At 48.1% G+C, this 23,936-nt stretch overlaps 1 protein-coding gene across 1 annotated transcript in view; it reads left to right on the top strand.

Moving 5' to 3' along the window:
* The window catches only part of erbb4b (erb-b2 receptor tyrosine kinase 4b), a gene marked incomplete at both ends in the record, with an annotated part of 174,144 nt that overhangs the window by 96,611 nt on the left and 53,597 nt on the right, over nucleotides 1-23,936 (top strand). The window contains one exon of the mRNA XM_084452098.1: nucleotides 20,177-20,363. Within this exon, the coding sequence (XP_084308224.1) occupies nucleotides 20,177-20,363 (187 nt within the window). The remainder of the gene's footprint in view (nucleotides 1-20,176; nucleotides 20,364-23,936) is intronic.

Below are 23,936 nucleotides of genomic sequence, written 5' to 3'. Positions count from 1 at the left end.
ATATATATATATATTATACTGTATGTATTTGAATCAATTGTCTAACCCCTCCTATAAGGTCTTGCTTTGTGGGTTAATACGTCTGAACTTGGTTGTCAGCCCTGCGGTGGTGTTTTGCTATTGCTTAATAAAGACAAGACAGGCTCCTTCTCTCTGCCTCCTCCCTGGCCTCCCTCCCTCCACACCGACCCCCTGAAATCCAATCGCCTGCTTGTAATTACCAGTGGAACCAGGCATGGGAACAGCCATTAATCACGGCCTCCAAAAAGGCTGTGGGACGGTCCCGGGTCACTGGTCCATGCGATCGCCCGTATGGATGGAGATGTTGGCCTCACACCCAGAGAACCAGCGCTGAGGTAAACTGGCCGCCCCCACACATCACCGGTGGTCCCGTTCGAAATTACCGTTCTAAATTAAACTGTATGTTTAATTATCAAGTGTTTATAATTATGACAAATCTGTACCTGTACAGTTACTGTAGCAGACGCTTTCATCCGAAGCGACTTACAATGTTTTTTTTTAGCGGTTTTTTTTTTATTTATTTTTTTAGCATTGCTCAAGTGCACAGCGCTAGGCAACGATTGCCAAGTGTTGATACCCGTCTATCCCTCCATCTGTTTAACCCCGCCCCCTCCCATCCTTCTGTTTCCTCTTCCTGTCCTCCATCTTTAGTCATTCCCATTCATTCAGCCATTGATTTCCCTCCCTGTTCCTCTCCTCTGTTTAAGGCTCTTAGTGGATCTGCCTCCTTCCTGCTCACCTGCCTCTGACCCCGGCGACCTCTGACACCGTGTCCTAACTGCTTGCGACGCGAGCGACAGAACGCGACATCGCATGCTTGCTGTCCTAACTGAAACCGTTAAATGTCCTGTTCTGCTACGTCATTTGTCTATAATCCCAACTGAAGACAGTTAAAGAACGAACGCCTGTCAACGCGAGCGACAGGAGGAAAATAGCAACAGGGCGAGCGTCAAAAGGGCAGTTAAAACATCGCGCCGCTTCGCGCTGCGTCGCTCGCGTCCAGTTAGGACATAACAATAGAAAACAAAGCAATGGAACGCATTTTGTCGCCGACGCTCGCTCGCGTCGCGTGTAGTTAGGACACGGTGTTAGCTGTTATTGCGCCAACTCATTTAACGTGCCGGTCTTTGTCATGGCCTCTGCCGCCCCGTGTCTGAGAGGGGCTCTTTGATCGGGAGGCTGGGGGGTGTGACTGAATCAGCTCGGGGGGGTAATGAATGGCTGCGTAATTGTGACGGAAACAGAGCCCCCCCCGGCGTTCTTCGCTCCTGACGTCTCTTTCGGGCGGCGCGGCCACGCGGAGGTGATGCGCCGCCCGTCTGGCGCTGAGAAGCGGGCCTCCGGTGAAATACGGGCTTTTGGTGGAGACAAAAGCCACCGCCGGGGGTGAGGGATGGAGTTTTCCAGTGCCGGACCCTTTCTCTCTCTCCATAATGAGACTAGAGTAATTTAATTGCTCATCAGCTAATGATGCTGCTTTATGGTGTTAATATCCCTCACGCTGACAGAGCAGCCGATAAGAGGAGAGGGCTGATGCCATGTGGAGAAGCTAATGTAGGGAGAGAGAGAGAGAGGGAGAGAGAGAGAGAGAAAGGGAGGGATGGAGAGAGAGAGAGAGAGAGAACAAGCAGGGAGGACTGGAGGAAGATTGTGAGTTTGAGAGAACGAGAATTAGAGAGATGCGGAGAGAGAGAAGCAGCGAGAGACAGAGAGAGATAAAGACCGAGAGAGAGAGAGAGAGAGAGAGAGAGAAAGAGAGAAAGAGAGAAAGAGAGAAAGAGAGAAAGAGAGACTCTTAACATAATTACAGCTTTTTACCCTGGAATGAGTGCAGTGTGGGTAGTGAGGCCAGCTCCAGCCAGCCAGTCTGTCACATCCTTAACCTCTCATAAATAGTCAGATGACTGGTAAAAACCTTTTTGTCTTGTTTTAGGCACTCTGGGTTGTGTGTGTGTCTTTTATCCACACATACAGTAGACATATTCAGAATCTCTCCCTCTGTGGACATTTTTAAAGGTCTGCTTAAGACCCACCTGTTCAAGCAGGCTTTTGGACAGCCGTAACCGACTGTTGTTTATGTTTTTGTTGTTGTTTGTTTGTTTTTTCTCTCGTTTGTATTTAACTGTCTTTTTTGACTTTTGGGCCTGTAAAGCACTTTGTGACTCTGTGCTGTGAAACGTGTTATAAATAAAGTTTTACTTACTTACTTACTTACTTACTTACTTACTTACTTACATATTCCAAAAAGGGAATGATAACGCCTCAATCCCACCGAGTCCGGTTGCGTGGCGTTCCAAACGCGGACAGGTTTAGTTCCGTCCTGCGCGGCTTCGTCGCCCACCGGGGGAGTTTCAGGAGCGAGCGTTTGGTTTGGAATTATGCCAGGCCACCAGGGGGTGGGGCTTAAAAGTAAACATTTCTTCTGTGCGTCCCGGACGCTGGATCTGTCAAAAATAAAGCCGGCGCCTGTCTTTACCGGAACTCTGCGGAGAGCGGGTTCGGGGACGCCTCGGAAACGTGATGTGGCGCGTCAGGTGGGATCACAAGCCTCGCCTAGAGAGGCGGCCGCCATCAGTACGGCAGCCGGAACGCAGCGCTACCGGAGTCAGTGGGATTGAATGGAGGTGCGAGGAATGGCCTGTGCTACAGTACTGTATACACGCTACTATAAATTGGGGCTGTGGCTTCTAGTCACCCTGGCAGCAGGGAAACCTTCATATTTCACAGGGGGCCCGTCTGTGGACGTGGGCCCGGTATTCACCGTCTGGCCCGGGAACGTTTCTCTCAGTGGGACCAGCAGTGAAGGCAGCCCGGGGAACGGGCGCCGCTGTGATAAACGCTAAAGCTCGACAGACCGGACGCATCGTAAGGGGTCCCGTAGGAAGACCCCCGGGACTCATCGAGATCCCTGTAATGCCTGCCGATTACATCGGGCCTAGATGCAAGACACTAGACTGGGACTTGCACACACACACACACACACATGCACACATACACACACACACACACACACACACACACTACCCTAGGGCAGCTATTGTTTGTGCAGTTGTGACACATTAATACGCATAGGCATAGAGTAGTACCAGGTGCGAACACACACAAACACACTGTTTTGACATCCATCAAACCTGATTATTTGGAAATCTTAGGGGCTTAATTTGTGTATCTGTGCAACTTCTGTTGCAATCTGAGAATGAGGTCTTCATCTGCCTTTCTTTTTCCCAAAGCACACACAGACAGCCAAATCAATTCAAAGTGCTCCAGTTCGGCTGTGAAAAGTCAATGGCTTAATTAAACATGATTGTTAGTGAGAGAGGCTGATGTGTAGCACGCCAAAGTAAACGGCTTGGGCACGATGCCACTCGTTCCGCAGCCGGAGTCTGTGTTTCCTCAGCCAAGTGGGTCAGGGACCCGAGTCCTCCGTCTCCTCTGGAGAGACAGACGCTGAACAACTCCTCATCAGCCCCATGTCCTCTGTGGCTCGTGTTGAAAAACCACTTCCTCTGTTTTTTTCCCACTTTGCATCAGTGGGACTCCCTGAAGATTCAGAGTCACCATCCATCAAAGTCAACCGTCTCCGGTGGTTCGTTTACACAGGGAATTGGGAACATGTCACATAGCGCAGCAGGCGTGGCGGTGAAGCGTGTTTACCTGTGACAGAACAGCAGGAGCCTGGAGTTGTGAAGTTTGTCCCTGACACCAACCGGTTGCTTTAATCCCGTCCTGAGGCGCTTCTAGGATTCAAAGACATGAGGTTCTGAGGAGATGAAGCATTAGGGGCTGAAGTCAGGGGTGTTTAGGATCGAAGGACATCTGTATGCTGTAACTAAATGTATGACAAAGGCTAGGCTAGTGTAAGTTAACTACTAGCCATAAATAGCTAGCCAACTACAGCACCTAACTGCTTATTCCCAGAAGTCTTTCGATTTTCACGCGATACTTGCACCGGTTTCAAGTTATTTCCGTCTAAAATGAGTATTGTGCACCATGGCTTTCTAGGTGAGTTGAGTTTAAAGTGAAGAAGACTGAGTTAGTAAAGTCACATCCGCAACAGTAGCTACAGTACCTTAAAAGACAGGTCTGGTATTTAGCATTATAAGACATTTTATAAGGTTATGTACGATCATATAAATCGGCCTCTATCAAAGTTTCGACAAACGGTGCACTTTCGAGATATGGTCTGTCGCACACTCATGGATCAATAGGTGCATTGAGAAAATCGCTCAAAAACACCATAAACTCTCATCTTCAAAGACAGGAAACTCACCGAGTGGTCACTGGTGTCCGTTGATGTTCTGACAAAAAAAATCGCCACAAATGATGTTTCCTAGTGGGTTTAAATCCCTGAAGCCCTGGAAGCCCAAGCCTCACGACGCCAATGTTCCCGCCTCCCAATACAATTTAGTAATTTAGTACTTATTTTTTGGACTACCTGTCGCCCTGTCTCGCTGTTCGATGTTCCAGGCTCCCTCTGGCCCCCTACCTGCATCTCTGGAGTCCCTCACACCACCAAGACCTCCGAGGGGTTATAAATCTGGACCATGTCCCAGCAAGTGCCCTCTCGCAGCCTCTCCTGTCCCTGTAAATTTATAGAGCCCATCAACCTTTATTAGCTAATAATGCTGTTACGGCCATTAAGCTGAGCCCAGCTCCCCTGGAGGAAGCCTAACAACCCGGCCCGGCCGATAACTGAGGCTGGGGATGCAACCTTGGCCTAGCTGTAGCTTAGCATGGTCTGCCACCCCGTATCAAAGAGGAAACCAGTGGTGGCTTTTCTCGTTAGCCTCCGCTGCTGCACCAGACCATGTGTCACGACTAAAGTTGGGTTCACAAAAAAAAACTGTCTTGACTAGACGCTACTTTTTAGAACGTCCGTCTCCTCATGAGATGAGATGTATCTTGAAAACGGGCACTTTCAACGTTTGAAACCGGCAGTCGCAAAGATCTATTTTTGGTGTAAAACCGCTTCAAACTGCCTCAGCTGCGCTATACGTCACCTCGGCCTAAACCTGCCCTCAGCGGTGCTTCACACTGCGGAGGAAGGGAGCGCAACATTAGAACATAATGAATAGATTCATCTCAGGTTCCGGAATCATCTCGGAGAGACTGGTCATTCTCCCTCCCTGTCCACAAACCCTCAGCTAATGTTACCAGTAAACACATTGCTGGTAGAAGAGGGGGCCTCCAGGTGGTTTTATATTGCCACGGTGAAATATGCAGGAAGGGGCACGAGAGGTTGTCTGGCTGACGCCCTCCAGCTGGAAATAACGCATTGTTTTTGTTTGCTTGTTGGTGATGCACTCGGAAGGCAGGAAGGCGGTGGCGATATACCATATGTCAAGAAAATCATAAGAATGCAAACAAGCGAACAGCCCCCTCATACCCTCTTGTTCCAGTGGCTGTTGGCGAGAGAGAGAGACGATGATTTTGAACTGAAAGCAATTAGAGAAGAGAAAATGAAATATGTTTTCCGTTGTTACACTCGCGCCGTTGGAGGAGGAGGATTCAGGTGCTTCGTCCCACTTTACAATACGTGCACGCGTTTTCCTGTGGAACTTAGAGAGAGAGAGCGTGTGTGTGTGCCCGGAAACATCGAGGACACAATTAGAAGGCCATCGGTAGCTTGGTTTGACGCACAAACTTGTCATTTATACAACAATTTACTTGTCTTTTAAGGAGGAAAATTGCATGCTGTCGCCTTCTCCTGGCTGTAATTTTCTGGATGGGAAGGATATGAGTCAGATCTCAGTGATGTCATTTCCTGTTGTGGTCCAAGGCCACGTACTGTATAAGGAAGTAAGCATCAGATAATGTCATACAGCCCATTCTATCCAGAAATACTGCGCGTTGAGAGCACGGTTGTCACTTGGCACGATGTATTCTATGCTTCCCTCTTAAAGCATTCCTTGGCCTGGTCTAAATCATACTTGAACATACTTTACCTAGTAGATTCCTCAGGGAGCTTGCTATGCATTGGGATGACATGCGGTCAGGGAGAATGATAGTATCTAAATAATTACTCTTACATATTACCAGTCCTACCAAGCCATTTTGTATGCATGTTGTGTTTCCACTTCATAGTCTCAAATGTTAATTTAGATAAATGGGGGAGTGTGGCTTTGTTCATTAAAATACAAACCAGTCTTCCTTTCATCATTTGAATAGTATTGTTGAATATAATTTGTTTAATACATTCAGACGTGCTCTATCCTCAGGGAAACCTCATGAGAGTTCTGGACAATGCCAGGGTTTTCTAAAACAGGCGCCCGCAAATAAACCGTTGAGAAGACTTATTAGAGGCGATATTGTTGTTGTTACCCACAGGGACGGTCTGTTCAGCCACGTTCACTGTTAAGTGACTCTCCAATTACTCCGTTAAGTCGTTTCCCCACAAACACAGAGGCGTCTTTACCCCTTGGGCTCTCGTCTGAGATGGCACAACCTTCGCGGCAGGGCTGAAAGTCAACGGCAAATCGGTCCTCGACATCGCTGCTCGGTGGATGCAGGGAATCATGTTAGCATGCGAGAAGTAGACTTGAAACCCAGCTGTATAGACAATGGAACGTATCTTCAGAGCCTGAAGTCATCCTGGAACCATGGCGATGACTTCTTGGTCTCACTTTAGACTCTTTGGCTACAAGTGGGAGTTTGGGTTTTGAGTCCAGAGTCAAAGGCAATCCATTTGTGTACATTTGATTTCATTCTATTGCGCTTATTTATACTTGAAGGACAGTATGTTTTTATTCGGGTGACCAGAACACCATCCATATCTGCTGTAGCTTTGCTGGCCCGCGGTCCCTGGATACTGGGCTTCAGGGCTTCAGCCCTGATTAAACAGGAAGTTATCCATCGGCTCCTGGCAGAGGGCGGAGCATCCTACCCAGAATGCAGTGCGTGGTGGCGGTGGATGGGCCAGATTAAGTCTGAAATTGAATAATTCTCTTTTCACCTGAACAGTCCCTCAGTGGACTGATCCTCCTCATTAGATCTGTGCGATATTAACCATGACACAGGCAGAGCGAGGGCTGTAATTAATGCACTGAATCAATTACAAATTAGTTCATTTGGATAATTCCCTACAGGAGACCACTCATTACCAGTGCAAAGATGGAGTCACAGTCCCAAACGGACAGACAGACAGAAAGAAAGAGAGAGAGAAAGGAAGAGAGAGAGAGAAAAAGAGAGAGAGAGATCTCAAACTCTCCAAACATGGCCTGGAAAGGGCAGAGTTGTGGAAGGGTCGAGGGTTACGGTTCAGCTGTCCTCACATGCTGCGCTTTGTGTCTGCTGTGCTGTTACTGTACTGGAATCTGTCTGTGTCATTCAGACTGTCAGGAGGCAGACTGTACTGGTTCCTGAGCTCTACTCTACTCTACTCTACTCTACTCTACTCTACTCTACTCTACTCTACTCTACTACTCTGCTCTACTATTCTGCTACTCTAGTACTTTGCTCTGCTCTACTACTCTACTACTCTGCTCTACTACTCTGCTCTACTACTCTACTACTCTTTTACTCTACTCTATTCTACTACTCTACTACTCTACTACTCTATTCTACTACTCTACTACTCTACTACTCTACTACTCTTTTACTCTACTCTATTCTACTACTCTACTACTCTACTACTCTACTACTCTTTTACTCTACTACTCTACTACTCTTTTACTCTACTCTACTACTCTACTACTCTACTACTCTTTTACTCTACTACTCTACTCTACTACTCTACTACTCTTTTACTCTACTCTACTACTCTACTACTCTACTACTCTACTCTATTCTACTACTCTACTACTCTTCTACTCTACTACTCTACTACTCTACTCTACTACTCTACTACTCTTCTACTCTACTACTCTACTACTCTACTACTCTTTTACTCTACTCTACTACTCTACTACTCTACTACTCTTTTACTCTACTCTACTACTCTACTACTCTACTACTCTACTACTCTTTTACTCTACTACTCTACTACTCTACTACTCTTTTACTCTACTACTCTACTCTACTACTCTTTTACTCTACTCTACTACTCTTTTACTCTACTACTCTACTACTCTACTCTACTACTCTTTTACTCTACTACTCTACTCTACTACTCTACTACTCTTTTACTCTACTCTACTACTCTTTTACTCTACTACTCTACTACTCTATTCTACTACTCTACTACTCTACTCTACTACTCTTTTACTCTACTCTATTCTACTATTCTACTACTGTACTCTACTCTACTGTACTACTCTCTACTGAGATGTACTAGTCTGTCTCAGCTGCTTGTGTCCCCTGCTGTGAGGAACAACCTGAGGTAATTAATGCACTGAATCAATTACAAATGAGTTCATTTGGATAATTCCCTCCAGGAGACCACTCATTATCAGATGGAGTCACAGTCCCAAACGGACAGACTCCTCTACTACTCTACTCCTCTGCTCTGCTATATTCTACTACCATACTACTCTACTCTACTACTCTACTACTCTGCTCTGCTATATTCTACTACCATACTACTCTATTCTACTACTCTACTCTACTACTCTACTCTACTACTCTACTGTACTCTACTCTACTGTAGTACTCTACTGAGCTGTACTACAGTCTGTCTCAGCTGCTTGTGTCCCCTGCTGTGAGGAGCAACCCCAGCCCACCCCAGACATGTACCTATAGCTGCAGGAATGTTACAGCTACACAGAAAATGGCCTCCCTCCTCTTCATGCCAATGATAGTGTATCACACAGTGAGTGCACTGCTCGCCATTTCCTGTATGGGCTAAAAGTCAGCTTTGATGACAGGGGGCTTTCAGCTCAATTCGAGAGCTGCCAGGAGGCTTCCTGTAAATAGGGAAAAAAGGTCCAGCTATATCAGAGAGCAGGCTGACTGGAGTGTGTGAAAGAGGCTGAAGGCAGAGATCTACGCAGCTGTGCACATAGTGCCAAGTGCTGCAAGGTTTCATGGGAAAAACGGTATGACTGAGATTGACTTTAAAACCTTGGCTTTTGGTCAGATCCATTACATTTCAGTGTGTTCCAATGTAGCGGTGTGCATGACTGGATGATTATACATGACAGGTGTGCATTCAGTAAGGGGGAGAGGTCATAATAAACATAACGGTAAACATTGTGCTCAACTCAACTTAGACTGGTGGCTGGATCCTTATATATTATCCAAAAACAAGAATGAGAGCACTCAAGTGAATTAATGCACATGTAACTTGAATAGGAGTGTGGCCCTATTCTTTTTATTTATTTATTTATTTATTTATTTATTTATTTATTTATTTATTTATTTATTTATTTATTTATTTATTTATTTATTTATTTATTTATTTATTTATTTATTTATTTATTTATTTATTTATTTATTTATTTATTTATTTATTTATTTATTTATTTATTTATTTATTTATTAACCTATTTATTTATTTATTTATTTATTTATTTATTTATTTATGTATTCATTTATTTATGTATTTATTTATTTATCTATTTATTTATTTTAAGGTGAAGAGGTAGAAGCATCTGGCGAGCAGCGCCAGGCGAGGGTACCGTCAGACGCCAGGGGCCTCATTTATCAAAGAGCGTGTAAATTCTGGTGTAAAAGAGGGCGTACGACGAAAACGCGGAAAATGCACAATGTAGCGTACGACGAGAATATTTACACGCTTTTCGGATCTATCAAAAATGTCGTATGCCCTTTTCTGCACGGTAAATCCGAGACGGGCGGGGAAGAGAGTGTACGCGCACGCGCCCCGTGTTCCGCCCCCTCCACGCCCTAATCCAACCATATATGGTCGAAAGCATGAGTGGCCAAACGTGGTTTCCCGGAAGGAACCGGCTTAAAAAGGTAGCGTGGAGCACCCAGGCGGGACAATGAAACATGGAACGAAGAGCAAAGAAGAGGAACTTTTCGGAGACGGAGGTGCATGTGCTAGTTGGTGAGGTCCACGTGAGGAAGGCAATCCTCTTCGGAAGGTATAAATCGCCTACGTTTGTCTGTTTGCTCCTACAGCTTAGTAGCCTACTTTAGCTACGTGTTGTGCATCTAGGATTGGGCATACACGGACATACTGTAACGTGGCTGCGAGTGAAGCAAACATTCTGTGGTAGGCTATGATTAAATTAGGACCAAAAACAGGGAACAATAACGCAGATGACCACTTCATAATGTTAGAACACATTAAACATTTTCCCCTCTGGGAAATTAAGACTCATCTAAATCACCCGGTAAATCACAGCATTTATTTGACTGCCAACAGAAAAACATATCAAATGAATATGGCTGCACAATGAAATGTTTAATGCATAATCAAGTTCACAGACAAACTCAAAGAAAATGATTGAAATTGTTTCTCCAGACTCTGACGTGGGGTGGGACTCAGAGGAGGGGGAGTCTGCAGTGGTCCTTGACCTGACGGTCGTGCCCCCGCGAGTTGCAGCCTCCACCTCCAGCGCGCCGACTTCCACCTTCTTATCAGCTTTGAATATATATCTTGGCAAACATAACACGGGATGATGTACAAGGAGGGGACAGATACCTAGTGTAAGTACTATTGGTTGCTAGTAAAAAGACAATAACGAGGGCTTGGTATAAGGTGGGACCCCCAACCAAGGAGCAGTGGCTGGGTGTTGTGGAGGAGATGTATGTTAGGGAGAGGTTCACGCATGCATTGAGGATGCATGAAGGAAAGTTTGAAGGGAGATGGGAAAAATGGATGGATTATAGAAGGAAGTGTGATGATACCACTAATATTAAAATTGTCATATTTGAGTAAGAAAAAAAAGCTGCATGGATGGAAGTACCCATAAGCTGTTATTGTAAGTTTTTATGTTTTATTGTATTGTCGTTGTATGGATGGAAAATGCTAATAAAGATTAAAGTAAATAAGACAAAGAATATGTATCTTGGCTATGCACACACCAATAAGCCAGCCGTCACGCGCAGCGCCTGCCTCCAGTCTAGCCCCTACCCTGCTGTGCGCCAGGATGAATGAGTCATGCGTGGAGCCAGGCCACCGTGCCACTACACTTGTGATGAGCATGTCACATATGATTTGGGTATTTATAGTGTGCACATTTTAGCGATTCACATAGACGTATTCATTCACTGATGGTGCCCTTATGTGGGTGCAGTCGCCATCGCCGTCACCTCTTTGGAGTTCTATCTCGGGCCAGTAGGCCGAGTAGCGCCGGATTCATTTAGGCTCGCATTACGCACAGGAGGACTGTCATTTATATGCTTACCAAAGAGCAAACAGGTCCACATGATCACATATTAATGACAATCTAATTGGTCAATTATTGCCGTTTGATGGAGTGCCTGCATTAGGTGTGTGACATATAGCGCGGAAAGGTTTGGGACAGCGCATAGGTTCATTTTGGGGAACAAATCCATATCGGAGCATGAATGAGCCGGTTAGAGGACACGTCTAATCTTGCATTGCGATATATGTTTGTGCTGAATTGGGCTATTAGCCTACATGTATGTGCGTTCATGAACTGTCGCTCTTATTCTCTCCGTCAAACATAGTAATTCACCGACGCACCACCTGCGTCGCCAGTTCCCCCTGTGTTCAAGAAGGGCGTAGAACACCGTGTAAATCGGTACGCCAACTGGAGAGGTGTCCTACAAAAGCGCGGAGAAAGGCGACTAAATTTTCGCCCTTACGGCTTGATAAATCGCAATGTGGGGGGGGCAAATGGCGTACGCCTGAACTCGCGAAAAAGACCGTGTAAAAGAAGGCGTACCTCAATGATAAATGAGGCCCCAGGGCCGTGCTCACTCATGTATCATTGTCCTTGAATGATGATGTAATTTCCTGGGATGTTAGCCAAGGAAAGTAAAACTGCTCCAACTCACTGAAAGTGAATAGAAACCCAAATGTTGTGGACGGAATCCACATGGAAGATTTTAGAGAGAACGCCACTCGCCATTCCAGAAACAATTGCTCATGTTGAAACAGTCCACTATAGTCCAATATTAAAATAACTATCCTTGCCACCATATAAGGTCACACATGTGCCAACTATTCAACCTCTAAATACATGTATGTCTATACTGATGAACATACAGATATTGCATAGGCAGGCAGTACAGTGTATGTGACATCCTTTTCATAATTTTGCAATTGACCACTTGCTCTGAGTGGCTATTACAGTATAACCTCAATGTAAAGGTCAAGATTAACTGATGAGTGTCTGACAATTGAACTAAAGGCGCCCAAGCTAAATAATGGTTTATAGAACAATTAATTGAATGTCAGTTACATCATTTCTAGTCCGGAACCAAAGCCGCTTGAAAGGCTGACATACCGTAATTCAATGACTTCTGTAATCATTCAGCTTCCTGATGAAGTCTTTCTCCACCATTATACAGCAGTATGAGAGGGACAGAGATTCATAGACCGGGGGAGATGGAGAGAGACAGAACGAGGTAATGACTGAGGGGATGCCCAGCGCGCAGGAGGAGATCTATACCATTCAGTGAGAGAGGAGAGGGGGGAGAACAGAGGGAAGAGAGGGAGCCAGAGGAGAGGAGAGGAGAGGAGAGGAGAGGAGAGGAGAGGAGAGGAGAGGAGAGGAGAGGAGAGGAGAGGAGAGGAGAGACATGGCTATCCTTAATTACTGTGGTGCCAGATCGATAGGCACTGTGGCTCTGTTCATTATCTGTAATGGGATTGAAAAGGAGAGAAATTAGCAGAGCAGAGTGTTGGGAAGGATGAGGACATTACATGCACACGCACACACATAATCAACCTCTGCCTCTCTCTCTCTCTCTCTCTCTCTCTCTCTCTCTCACACACACACAAACACACACACACACACACACAGTCTCTCTCTCTCACACACACATACCTGTATGCACACACACACACACACACACACACACACACACACAGTCTCTCTCTCTCTCTCTCTCTCTCTCTCTCTCTCTCTCTCTCTCTCTCTCTCTTTCTCTCTCTCTCTCTTTCTCACACACACACACACACACACATGTGCATGCACACACACACACACACACACACACACACACACACACACACACACACACACACACACACACTGCAGAGGAATGCCAATCTCCTATCAAACTAGAATACCTCCAGTGTTCTCCTGTGTCCGCCTGCGTAGGAGAGAGGGGGGGTTGAAGCGTCAACACAGAGCGACAATGATCTCCTCGTTCTCGCCATCACGCTCACCTCCCCGCACACACACACACACACACACACACACACACACACACACACACACACACACACACACACACACACACACACACACACACACACACACACACACATTCCTCCAGCCCCATACTGGGGGAGATGAAAAGGGTCATCTTTATCCGCTGGGACCTACCCCATCTTAGCCTTCCACGTTGGATTTCCTCTACGTTTTTTCCAGTACGTTTTGTTCTAAAAGTTAAAATACATAATTGAAGATGGGTTTTGTGAATTTCGAAGGCCTTAGTTGGTTCTGAGGTCGATGCTGTTGAGATATACTTCTTTTATTGGAACAGGACTACAGCTAATGGTGTGAGCTAGCACTAGAGGACGTGAGATGACCCAAAGTGTATGAATACCACACATATAAACACAAAACTGCCCTAGCTAGCTCAGTCCTGGAACTAATGGTGCATTCGTTTGTGGTCGGAGGTGGCAAGTCGCAAGTGGCAAAATACCTACAGGTACCTACAATACCTCCGACCTGTGTGCATTCGAGCTATATACCATTATATCACAGTTACCTAGTTATATCTATATACCATTATATCACAGTTACCTAGTTATATCTAGTGCATTCGAGCAACTGGGGGCTGAGAAACATATCCGAATTTGCGACGAGGAAGTGCGAGTTGATGCGGTGTTTTATTTAATCATTCCTAGTAGCAAGTCGCAATTTGCCACCTCCCAGTTATAAACGAACGCACCATAAGATATCATCTGGTGGAAAAAATATATATACCCGGCAATGCTATCTTTTTAGCTTATAAAATGACATCAGACCTCATCACTCTGTAAGCACCACTACACCTGTGGGTTCCCCGGAATCACTGCTTCATTAAAGGTCGAGGGTCAACCTGCAGACACTCCCCTCCTTGATTATGCTGAATGTAGGTAGTATTTGATGCCATAATGCAGAAAACGGTTTCCTTTGTATGGAGATGACTTCTTAATGGAATTGCGAGGAAGTGTGGATCCTCATGTACAGTAGAGTTAATAAGAGTTAAAAAGGTGTATCTAGACTAGGTCATCTTTATCCTGGATAAGCATATGCATATGCACGGATGCAAACAAGAAAATTAGCATACACACACACGCACACATGCTCACACACACACACGCACACGCCACGTGAACGGAGGAGATCGCACACGGAGACGCTGAGATCATGTTGCTTCCTGACCGTCCAGCGGACGTCCCGATGCCATGTTTGTCTAGCGGGCCTCCGAGGAGCCAGATGGTTGAGAAATGTGAAAGCGTTGTTCCTTCCAAAACAAACCCAAAGACTTCATTAGGAAATGCTGACGCAATCACACTCGGCAGATGCCTTCCGTTGTCGCAAGGAGCTTCAAGTAAAAATGTGATTTAAAGGGTCGAGTGGAAAGGAAATAAGGCAATTATGCTTCGTGGTTCAGCCAAGGTCAAAGCCCAGGTGATGTTTCTCTTCCTCTTGTTATTAATGGACTCGTTAGAGTGTCTCCCTGTGTGTAGCAGTGTATTGTCATTGTTGTGTGTTCTCATAATGTTGAGAATATTTACACACACACACACACACACTAAAACATGCTGATTCGTTATTTTCCTGTAGTAGTTGTGCACTACTGGCTCCATCTCTCGCTGAGCTCAGTCCCTTGAGTTCGGGGTGTTGCGGAACGTTCCGGCAGTGACAGGCGCACCTTGCTGGGGTCGCTCATTAACGCATCTGACAGGACGGCGCCGGGGCTGTCCCGACCAATCAGGATCAAACACTCCCGAAGACATCCTTTCCCGGTCTGGGTGACACTCTCACTCTGAGCGAGACTTCTTCTCAAAGTCACCAGGCCTGACACTTCTCGCACGGGGGGGGGGCATGAGCCCACCGATAAAACCGCCACTCTCAGTCACTCAGGGGGAACCAGACTCCGTGCCATTTTTATGGATCATAGGGTTTTTTATGCTGAGGTAAACTGTGTTTCACCCAGCCTGAACACGATGTCAAACCCCCCCAGAGGAAAGTTCCTCACGCTCGGCGTTGAGCGGAAGGAATGTGGAGACAGACGTGGATCAAACGCCGCCGTTGTTCTGTTATTTTGTTCCTTTCGATCGTGCACCCCCTACCCCTAACACACACACACACACATTTTTGAATTCCTCACAGAACACTATGAAACAGAGGTCGTCAGAGCCGGTTGATCAGACGCCAGACGCCGAGAAAATCCACACGCACCCGCAGTCGGATACGGATCCATTCACCTGTTTTACTTGGAAGATGGGAAATCATTGCCTTGTTTAAGCGATAAAACGAGCGGGAAATGCAGCCATCTGACGGTAGAGGTGGATCAAAGGGAGGCTTGTTTGAAGAGACTCCCCATTTGAAGTGTCCTCCTGAGACTCGGAGGCGCGGAGGGCTGTGAGCGGACACCTCAGCGGCGCGCTGCGAGGCACCGCGGGGACGCCGTGCGATGTCACCGGCGGTCCCCCGAGGACCCACGTGTCCCAGCGGGAGTGGGACTGGAACTGGAAGTTTCTCGCTTGAACCGTGCAAAACGCCTAATCAGTGTGACACGCACGCACACGCACACACACACAGCCACACACACACACACACACACACACACACACACACTGGAGAGATACAGTATAGTGCGTTTGCATGGAACACAACTTGAGGGAGTACTTTCTCTCCTTCCTGTCCGTGAGTTTTGGTTTATGACGGTACCAGCCCCCCACAAGTCATCACTCAGCCAATCAGAAGCCACAGACTGAAATCCACCTTTTTAATTGATCTTACTCTTCAAACACACACACACACACACACACACAAACATTAAACCTCATAAAATGCAACTCACGAGAGCTCTACTCAAACGCGTATCTGGGGTATCAGGTATCAAGGCCAATGCTTCTCCCTTTGACTCTATGTTCAAAAAGTCATTTGTATGCCCTCCCGTGGTTCTTCTGTAGTTAGGTAATGGGCGTTCTGGGCTGAGGGTGGCTGTGTAAATGTGGGAATGAGGTCTTGATGCAGGGCCTCCAAGGCCCCATGCAGGGCCCCCACGGCCCCATGCAGGGCCTCCAAGGCCCCATGTGAAGCCTCCTGTCTTCTCTCCCCTCAGCTAGTTCTTCAGTTCGCCCAACCAGCTCAATATGTATGGAAATTAGAGGTAATCAGGCTAACGTGTGTTCAGTCTTTCCAACATGCTAATGGTGTCATTACACTTTTACACTCGAACCCCCCCCCCCCCCCCCCCCACACATACACACACACACCGTACACACACTGACACATGCACACTTACGCGCATGCACACACACACACCCACACACACACACCTCTCTCTCTGTTTCTCTGAACTGGAACAGGTGGAGCTTTAATTATGCATTAAAATATACTGAGACCCTCTCTCTCTCTCCGATCCACTTGACTGCCCCACTCCTTCTGCAGTGTGCCCAGCATGGCTGCTCTCTCTCTCTCTCTCTCTCTCTCTCTCTCTCCCCCTCCCTCCATCTCCCTCCCTCTACCTCTCCCCCCCTCTCCTCCTCTCTCTTCCCCTACCTCTCCCTCTCTCCCCCCTCCCTCCCTCTCGCTCCCTCTACCTCTCCCTCCCCCCCTCTCCTCCTCTCCCTCCCCCCCTCTCCCTCTCGCTCCCTCTACCTCTCCCTCCCCCCCTCTCCTCCTCTCTCTTCCCCTACCTCTCCCTCTCTCTCTCTCTCCTCCCTCCCTCTCGCTCCCTCTACCTCTCCCTCCCCCCCTCTCCTCCTCTCTCTTCCCCTACCTCTCCCTCTCTCTCTCCCCCCCCTCCCTCTCGCTCCCTCTACCTCTCCCTCCCCCCCTCTCCTCCTCTCTCTTCCCCTACCTCTCCCTCTCTCTCTCTCTCTCTCTCCCCCCTCCCCCCCTCTCCGCCTCTCTCTTCCCCTACCTCTCCCTCCCTCTCTCTCTCCCCTTTTCTCTCTCTCGACTTCTCCCTTTCGCTCCTGCTCTACATCTCCATCCATCCTCTCTCTCTCTCTCTCTCTCTCTCTCTCTCTCTCTCTCTCTTCCCCTCCCTCTACCCCTTTATTTCCCCGCCCTCCATCGCCTTCCCTCCCCCTCCCTATCCCTCTCTTTCCCTTCAGCTCTCCCTCCTCCTCCTCCTCCTCCTCCTCCTCCTCCTCCTGCTCCCATCTCCCCTCCCCTTCAGAAGCCGGGGATTGAAGGACTCCATTTCAAAGCTGGGCACGTCTCTGACTGAAGCAAGGGTTTTGTTCCGCTGGCACACTTCCGCCCACGAGCGCCCAGCCGAGGGTAGCGGGGGGGGGCGGCGCGGGGGGGGGGGGGGGGGGGGCAGAAAGCCTCGCTAATCTATAGGATCTAACCCGCTCTCTCTTCCAGCACTGTGACACATCGGAGTCTTCTCCGCCACCAGGCTCGAGGCGGTTGTGCTCTCTATCCAGCTCACGGCTTTAGCACGCCGTCATTCCTCGTTTTTAATTGGGCTGAACTAAGGACCCATTGTTCCTTCATATTCCGCCGGCCTAATAACACCTTATGCCTTCCATTCCCACATTAGCAACTCTGTCTGCATCCACGCCGTCACAGGTGGGTGACGCGGTGCCCCTTGGTAGTTTAGCTGAAATAAATCCAGGACAATGCCAGGTCATGCTTTATATTTAGCAGGTAATCTGCCTGCTTAATTGCACCGTGGCTAAATTGAGGTTTTGGAAATGAATTATGAGAGGAGATAATTCAACACTGTTCCGGGTCTTGCCACGCCACAGTTGGATGAGTATATGTGTTATTGTGTTGGGATGAAAGTATACTATTACTTATTTAGGGGCGGCTGTAGCTCAGTTGGTAGAGCGGGTCGTTCAGTGATCGAAGGGTCAGTGGTTCAAATCCCAGCTCCGACTGTCCACATGTCGAAGTGTCCTTGAGCAAGACACCTAACCCCAAATTGCTCCCAATGAGCAGGTTAGCACCTTGCATGGCAGCTACAGCCATTGGTGTGTGAATGTGTGTGTGAATGGGTGAATGAGAGGCCATTGTAAAGCGCTTTGAGTACCGCTAAGGTGGAAAAGCACTATATGAGTGCAGTCCATTTACCATTTACTACGTTTGCTATAGTTTTACCAAATATGCGACTCTACACTCTCAGAGAAGAAGATGTCATCTAGGATCATTTTATGTTCACCAGCCATCCATGTATGGGAACCTTCTGGAAAAAACTTGAAGAAACTGAAGAATCCTCTTTGTTTCCATGTAAAACTCTTTCTTCAAGCAAAGGTTACAGCAAGAGTCGTTTCATCAATAAAAGATTCTTCCAGGAGCAAATTGAGGTACAAACAGATTTCTCAGCGCCTCCCCATACAGGGACAGGAAGTGTGTCGTCTTCTTGGCGGATGGTCAGTGTGGGCACGGGCCCAGACCGCCGAAACCTGGCAGGGACCGGCCTGTTTAGCTGTTCAGTCGTTAATGAAAGTGACCGCACAGGAACGTTCGGCCATTAGCTTTGCATTGAACCTCTAATCACTGCAAACGCATCCAGACAAACATTTAACGCACCATGTAGACGCTGCTGTTTTTACCGGCCTTTTTTTTTTTCTTCTTTTTTTTTTCACCTTTTTTTGTCCTCAGATGCTGGCAGCAGGTTTTTGAGGTTGCTAGGTAACTAGGAAGTGTTTTTTGGATTTGCCGGCGGTGGTGGTGGTGGTGGTGGTGATGGTGGTGAAGCACGGCCCGGCAGTGAGCAAGAGACCGCGGGGGGACACAGCTCCAGAGAGGTAGGGGGTCCGACAGAGCCGTGGTGCCCGTGGCAGGGTCACCGTTCCTGGGAACCTCGCTGCTCCCGACAAAGGCTCAGCCGGGGCCCCAGGGCAATTAGCAGACAGTGTATTCCAGGACGGGGCCTGACCTCCAAGCCCACACCGCCGTGCCGCGGTGACACCTCCCCCCAGGCCTCTGTTGTCCTTGGTTGGGCAGACACAGAACACCCCTCCCTGAGTGACCCGTCACCGGCCCGGCTGACTGCCAGGCCTACAAGCTCTGACGGACGACGCTTTGTGAAACGCTTGAGTGACACACACACACACACACACAGAGTAGGTGTAGTGAGGAAAGCGTTGCCATCCCTGCCCGTTAAGGGCATGTGGCAGATCATGACAGCGTCACGGCTGCTCCTGCCAGTTCTGAGCCCAAGCCCGTCTGACGGCGATGCCACCTGACAGCTGTCAATGACACGGGTCTGAGCGCCGACGGCAGCGGCGCCGCGCTCCTTAGGACTAACGTTAGTGCGCTTCAGCCGGTCGGGTGTCAGACAGGCGTGGCGTGGCGTGGCCTGTTGCTGTGATTATTGTCACTCCTCGTGTGAGGGGCCTGTCCCCCTGAATCGGCCTCTGTCTCGGCTAATGACAGCCGCAACGACGGGCGCCGGGATGGCCGGTCACTTTGATTCATGCCCGCTCCGGCTGGGTGGCTCTGAGAATTCTCTGCAGTCGTTGACCCTCTAAATGGCACGGACGTGTGAGGTGATGGCTGTCCTTCTGGCTCACCCTGGGGCCGGGTTCAAACTCACTTAGCCAAGTTTCAGCAAAGTTTGACCCTCTGGAGAGGCTACGCACATGGCCGCCATGGAGGAAGTGACCTCATCACGGATGCATTTTACAAACGGGCTGGCTGTTTTAACTGTACAAGATAAAAAATGCTATTAGTTGTTTTGTTTGTATTGGAAATATTTTTCAATACAAACAAAACAATCTAATATCATAGTTTTGTGTGTATTGGAAATCATATTTCCAATATAAACAAAACAACTAAAAGCATTTTTATCATCTACAGTTAAAGTTATAGTGAATTTGATTTTTATTTTAAATCTAATCTCTCGTTCTCGCTCTCCCTCTCTTTCTTGCTCTCCCTCTCTCTCTCTCCCTCTTTCTCCCTCTCCCTCTTTCCCTCTCTCTCTCTCTCTCCAGTCGATCAGAGAGGTGACAGGCTATGTGTTGGTGGCGTTGAACCAGTTTGACTACCTACCCCTGGAGAACCTGAGGATCATCAGAGGAACCAAGCTCTACGAGGACCGCTACGCCCTCGCCATCTTCCTCAACTACCGGCGCGACGGCAACTCGGGGCTCCGCCAGCTGGGGCTCAAGAACCTCACAGGTATGACCGGGCCTGACCTCATGACCCCTCTGTCTGGAGATCCGTCCGTCTATCCCTGCCTCCGTTAGTCTGTCTTCCCTTCTCTCTGTCCCACGGTGTCTCTGTGTGTCTGGCGTGGTGTCATACGCAGTCTGAGGCCGAAAGGGGATCAAACCCTGTTCTCTCGCTCTCGTAAGCCCATGAGCGCGATCCTTCTGGTTCGCAGGCAGAATAGAGAGCTTGTTTATTGCTACGAGGAGAGCGGGAAGCTAATCAGGGTTTTACATCGGTGGCACCATCACCCTCTGTCTGTTACCCGCTGAAAATAGATGTTTGCATCTTATTGGCTTTTGGATGTTAGATGTTAGGATTCATTCCCGGACAGGGATTTGCGTTGACAGTTAACCACTACCAGCCACATAGTATTGATAAAAACGTCCCTAAATCAATTCAAAGTTGTACTCTGTGAAATGCTGACATTTGGTGATTCAGAGTGAAAAGTCGGAGGCCCGGAGAGAAAATGACCGCAATCATTGCGTCAATAAGAAGGAGCCAAATGTTAAATTGAAGTGTTTAGTTATTCTACATTTTCTCTCTCCATTCTCCTATTGCATAGGCCTATGGGAACAAGCAGACATACTGTTAGGGTTTGAGAGTGGGCTGGACCCAATGAAGCAGGACAGAGGCCAGCAGCCAAATACATGGACCACAGGAGGCAACACTACCGTACACAATAGGCCGACTGGGACAAAGGAAACATTAGGGCTGTTCCGAATCGCATACTACCCTACCATATAGTATGCCAAAACAGGATGTAGTTTGTCCCAATACATAGTATGCCACATGCAAACACAAAACAAACAACACATGGAACATGAGAAGGACATGGGAGACATGGGAATATCCTAAAAGATATAACTTTCAGTTATTAACTTACTTTTATATAGGCCTAGATTTAATAGACAGGCATTCCAGTGCAGGTAATCCCATGCATTAATCCAAGTTTAGGTTGGATTGCCACGTGTGTCGGCTGCCACATTCCATCAAAATAGAGCCGAGTCGAAATCAATCCCGGGGCGACATCGTCAATGGGAGCTCTATAATTGGAACGTCGTTTCGCGGCGTGTCTTGGCACTTACGGCTGCGGTTTGCGGGGGGGGGTTAAAAGTCTCAGGGGGGGAGGGACAGGGAGTGCAGGGTAGGAGGGCTGCAGCAGGCAGGCACCACTGAGCGGGTCCCGGGGGCGCTAGCCTCTCCTTGCGTTAGGGCACACAGAAGGGCAGAGAGTCACCGGGAGGAGAGGCAGGGGTGAAATTGGGGGATAAATGGTCTGAGAGTCTGGGGGCGAGGGTTCGAGGCCAGGATCAGAGGCCGAGCAGGGCCGAGACCATCACTCAGGTATTTAATACAGTATACTTCAACTGTATTTTGCTGAAGCCTACAAACATGATTTTGGCCCAAACGCCGGATGAATCAACAGCCCTTTTGATCCCGACGAGTCAGAACCTGCCATGAACCCTCGACCTCCTAAACCACAAACCCCCTCTTGCTTTGTGCCGCAAGTATGGGTGCACTATGGCTACACAATCCTGAGTGTTTTGTTGTAACCATGTATGTACCATTAGCCTTTAACGTGCTACCCTAACCCATTATCTACAATTACCTCTGCACTCTCTTCAATTCCGCCTGTTGGTTGTGTACGAGCTTGTGTGTAAGGTACCTTCTGAGCTGTTAACCGACCTGTTCTCAGACTACATAGTAATTACTGGAAACGTTAAAGCCTGTCCTCTCAGTCTGTCTCCTCTAAGTGAATCCAGATAATCGCAGTCTTGTCTCTCCCTCTCTCTGTCTCTCCCCCTCTCTGTCTCTCCCTCTCTCCCCACCGAGAGGTACAGACAGAGGAGGAGTTTCTCACCGTCCTGCGAGAGAGACTCGGTCACGGGCGCCTCTCTCTCGCCTGTCTCCGTGCCGATTATCACTAGCGCTTTCCTGCGCCCGGCTCATTCAGACAGACTTGCAGCACTTGTGCGAAATGGGAAGTGTAGTTCTTTGCATCATGTCGCTCTTGAGGCTCTCAGCTCAAATTCTAGCAGCGTTTCCTGTTCGGAGGATCAACATGGAACGCTCTCACTGACTGCTCAGAAACATTGCTGCACATACCCAGCAAACACACAACGTCAGGGAGACGTTCAGATCATGTCTTAATAACGTCCGTCGGTCCTGAACCCCATTTGTACGTCTGCTGGACCCCCTCAATATTCAAACGTCTGGCTTGGACCCCTCTAAGACGTCTGTGGACGTGCAGAACGGTTCGATATCTGAACGTCTGAAAACACTTTAATTCCGGCTCTTAATTGGATGTCTTTGGACGTCCGAAAAAGACATCTAAAAGACGTCTTTTAGACGTGTCTTTGCTCAGTGGGAAGGGTTCTCTGAGACTCTACAGTGAGCTAGGGAAAGCATAGAATACCTTAACAAACCTCACATGTGAAGCCTGAGGCCTAATCCATCTAGAGTCCGTCTACTGTAGAAGCCTCATGAGTTCCAGAGGAAACAAGCCCTTTAACGGGGTTAAGCTTAGGGTTAGGGTCATTAAAGCAGTATTACTGTCTCGCAGGCTCACAGCAGGAGATCTTCCTCTGCGGACCGCGTTGTCGCCGGGGGTCACGCCGGTAGGTATGCGCTAATAACAGAGCGCCGTCACGCCAGACTTTCGGGAGAGGTCGTAAAAATAAGGAAATGAATAACAGGTTTTTGGCGAGACACCAACTCTACTGGAGGGGGGGGTTTCAGACACAATCATACAGACCGAGGCTGTGATGGATAGTTAACCTCTAGCGCACGCCCGTCAGAGGTCAAGCTCGGGCATTACTATTGTGTGCACTGCATGCTGGGTATGGTCAGTGGAGGCTCAGTGATAGAGTGAACAAATAAGGCGAGGAGAGAGGTGGAGAGAGGGAGCAAAGAGAGAATGTAATGGGTGCAGCGAGAGACCAATAGGAACACAGAGTGTGTGTTATTTAGGAACACTCGGATGTGCATGACTAGAATTCGTTTAGTGTGTTTTTGTAGGGCACAAGGCCGGGGGCCCTCTCTGTTAGAGACCATGAATCATCCACAGCGCCATCGTTGTTCGTCTCGCCAGGTCTTCCTCGAGAGCCTCTAATACGCACACACGCACACACACAAGCGCGAACACGGACACGAACACACGCGCACGCACGCACACGCATCCATGCATGCAAACGCACACACACACACACACAAGCACGCACGCACACTCACGCATTCATGCACACGCACGCACTCACTCACACACGCATGCATGCATGCATGCACACGCGCACACATACACACTCTGTCTCTCTCTCACACACACACACACACACACACACACACACACACACACACACACAGACTGCATGTTTGCCGTGCATATCGAATAAAGAATACTGTATAGTCTCGTATGGCGCACTCGTCCAACCCTTCAGCAAAACGGCTTTGAGCGGCTTCTGTATCTGTGTGCAGAAATAGCATGAAGAACCACAGAAAAGAGACGCTCTGAAGAGATTTGTTTTCAATCCGTGGCCCCCG

The sequence above is a fragment of the Borostomias antarcticus genome, assembly GCF_949987555.1.
Source record: "Borostomias antarcticus genome assembly, chromosome: 17".
Lineage (NCBI taxonomy): Eukaryota > Metazoa > Chordata > Actinopteri > Stomiiformes > Stomiidae > Borostomias > Borostomias antarcticus.
This window is presented reverse-complemented; position numbering and strand designations above follow the sequence as displayed.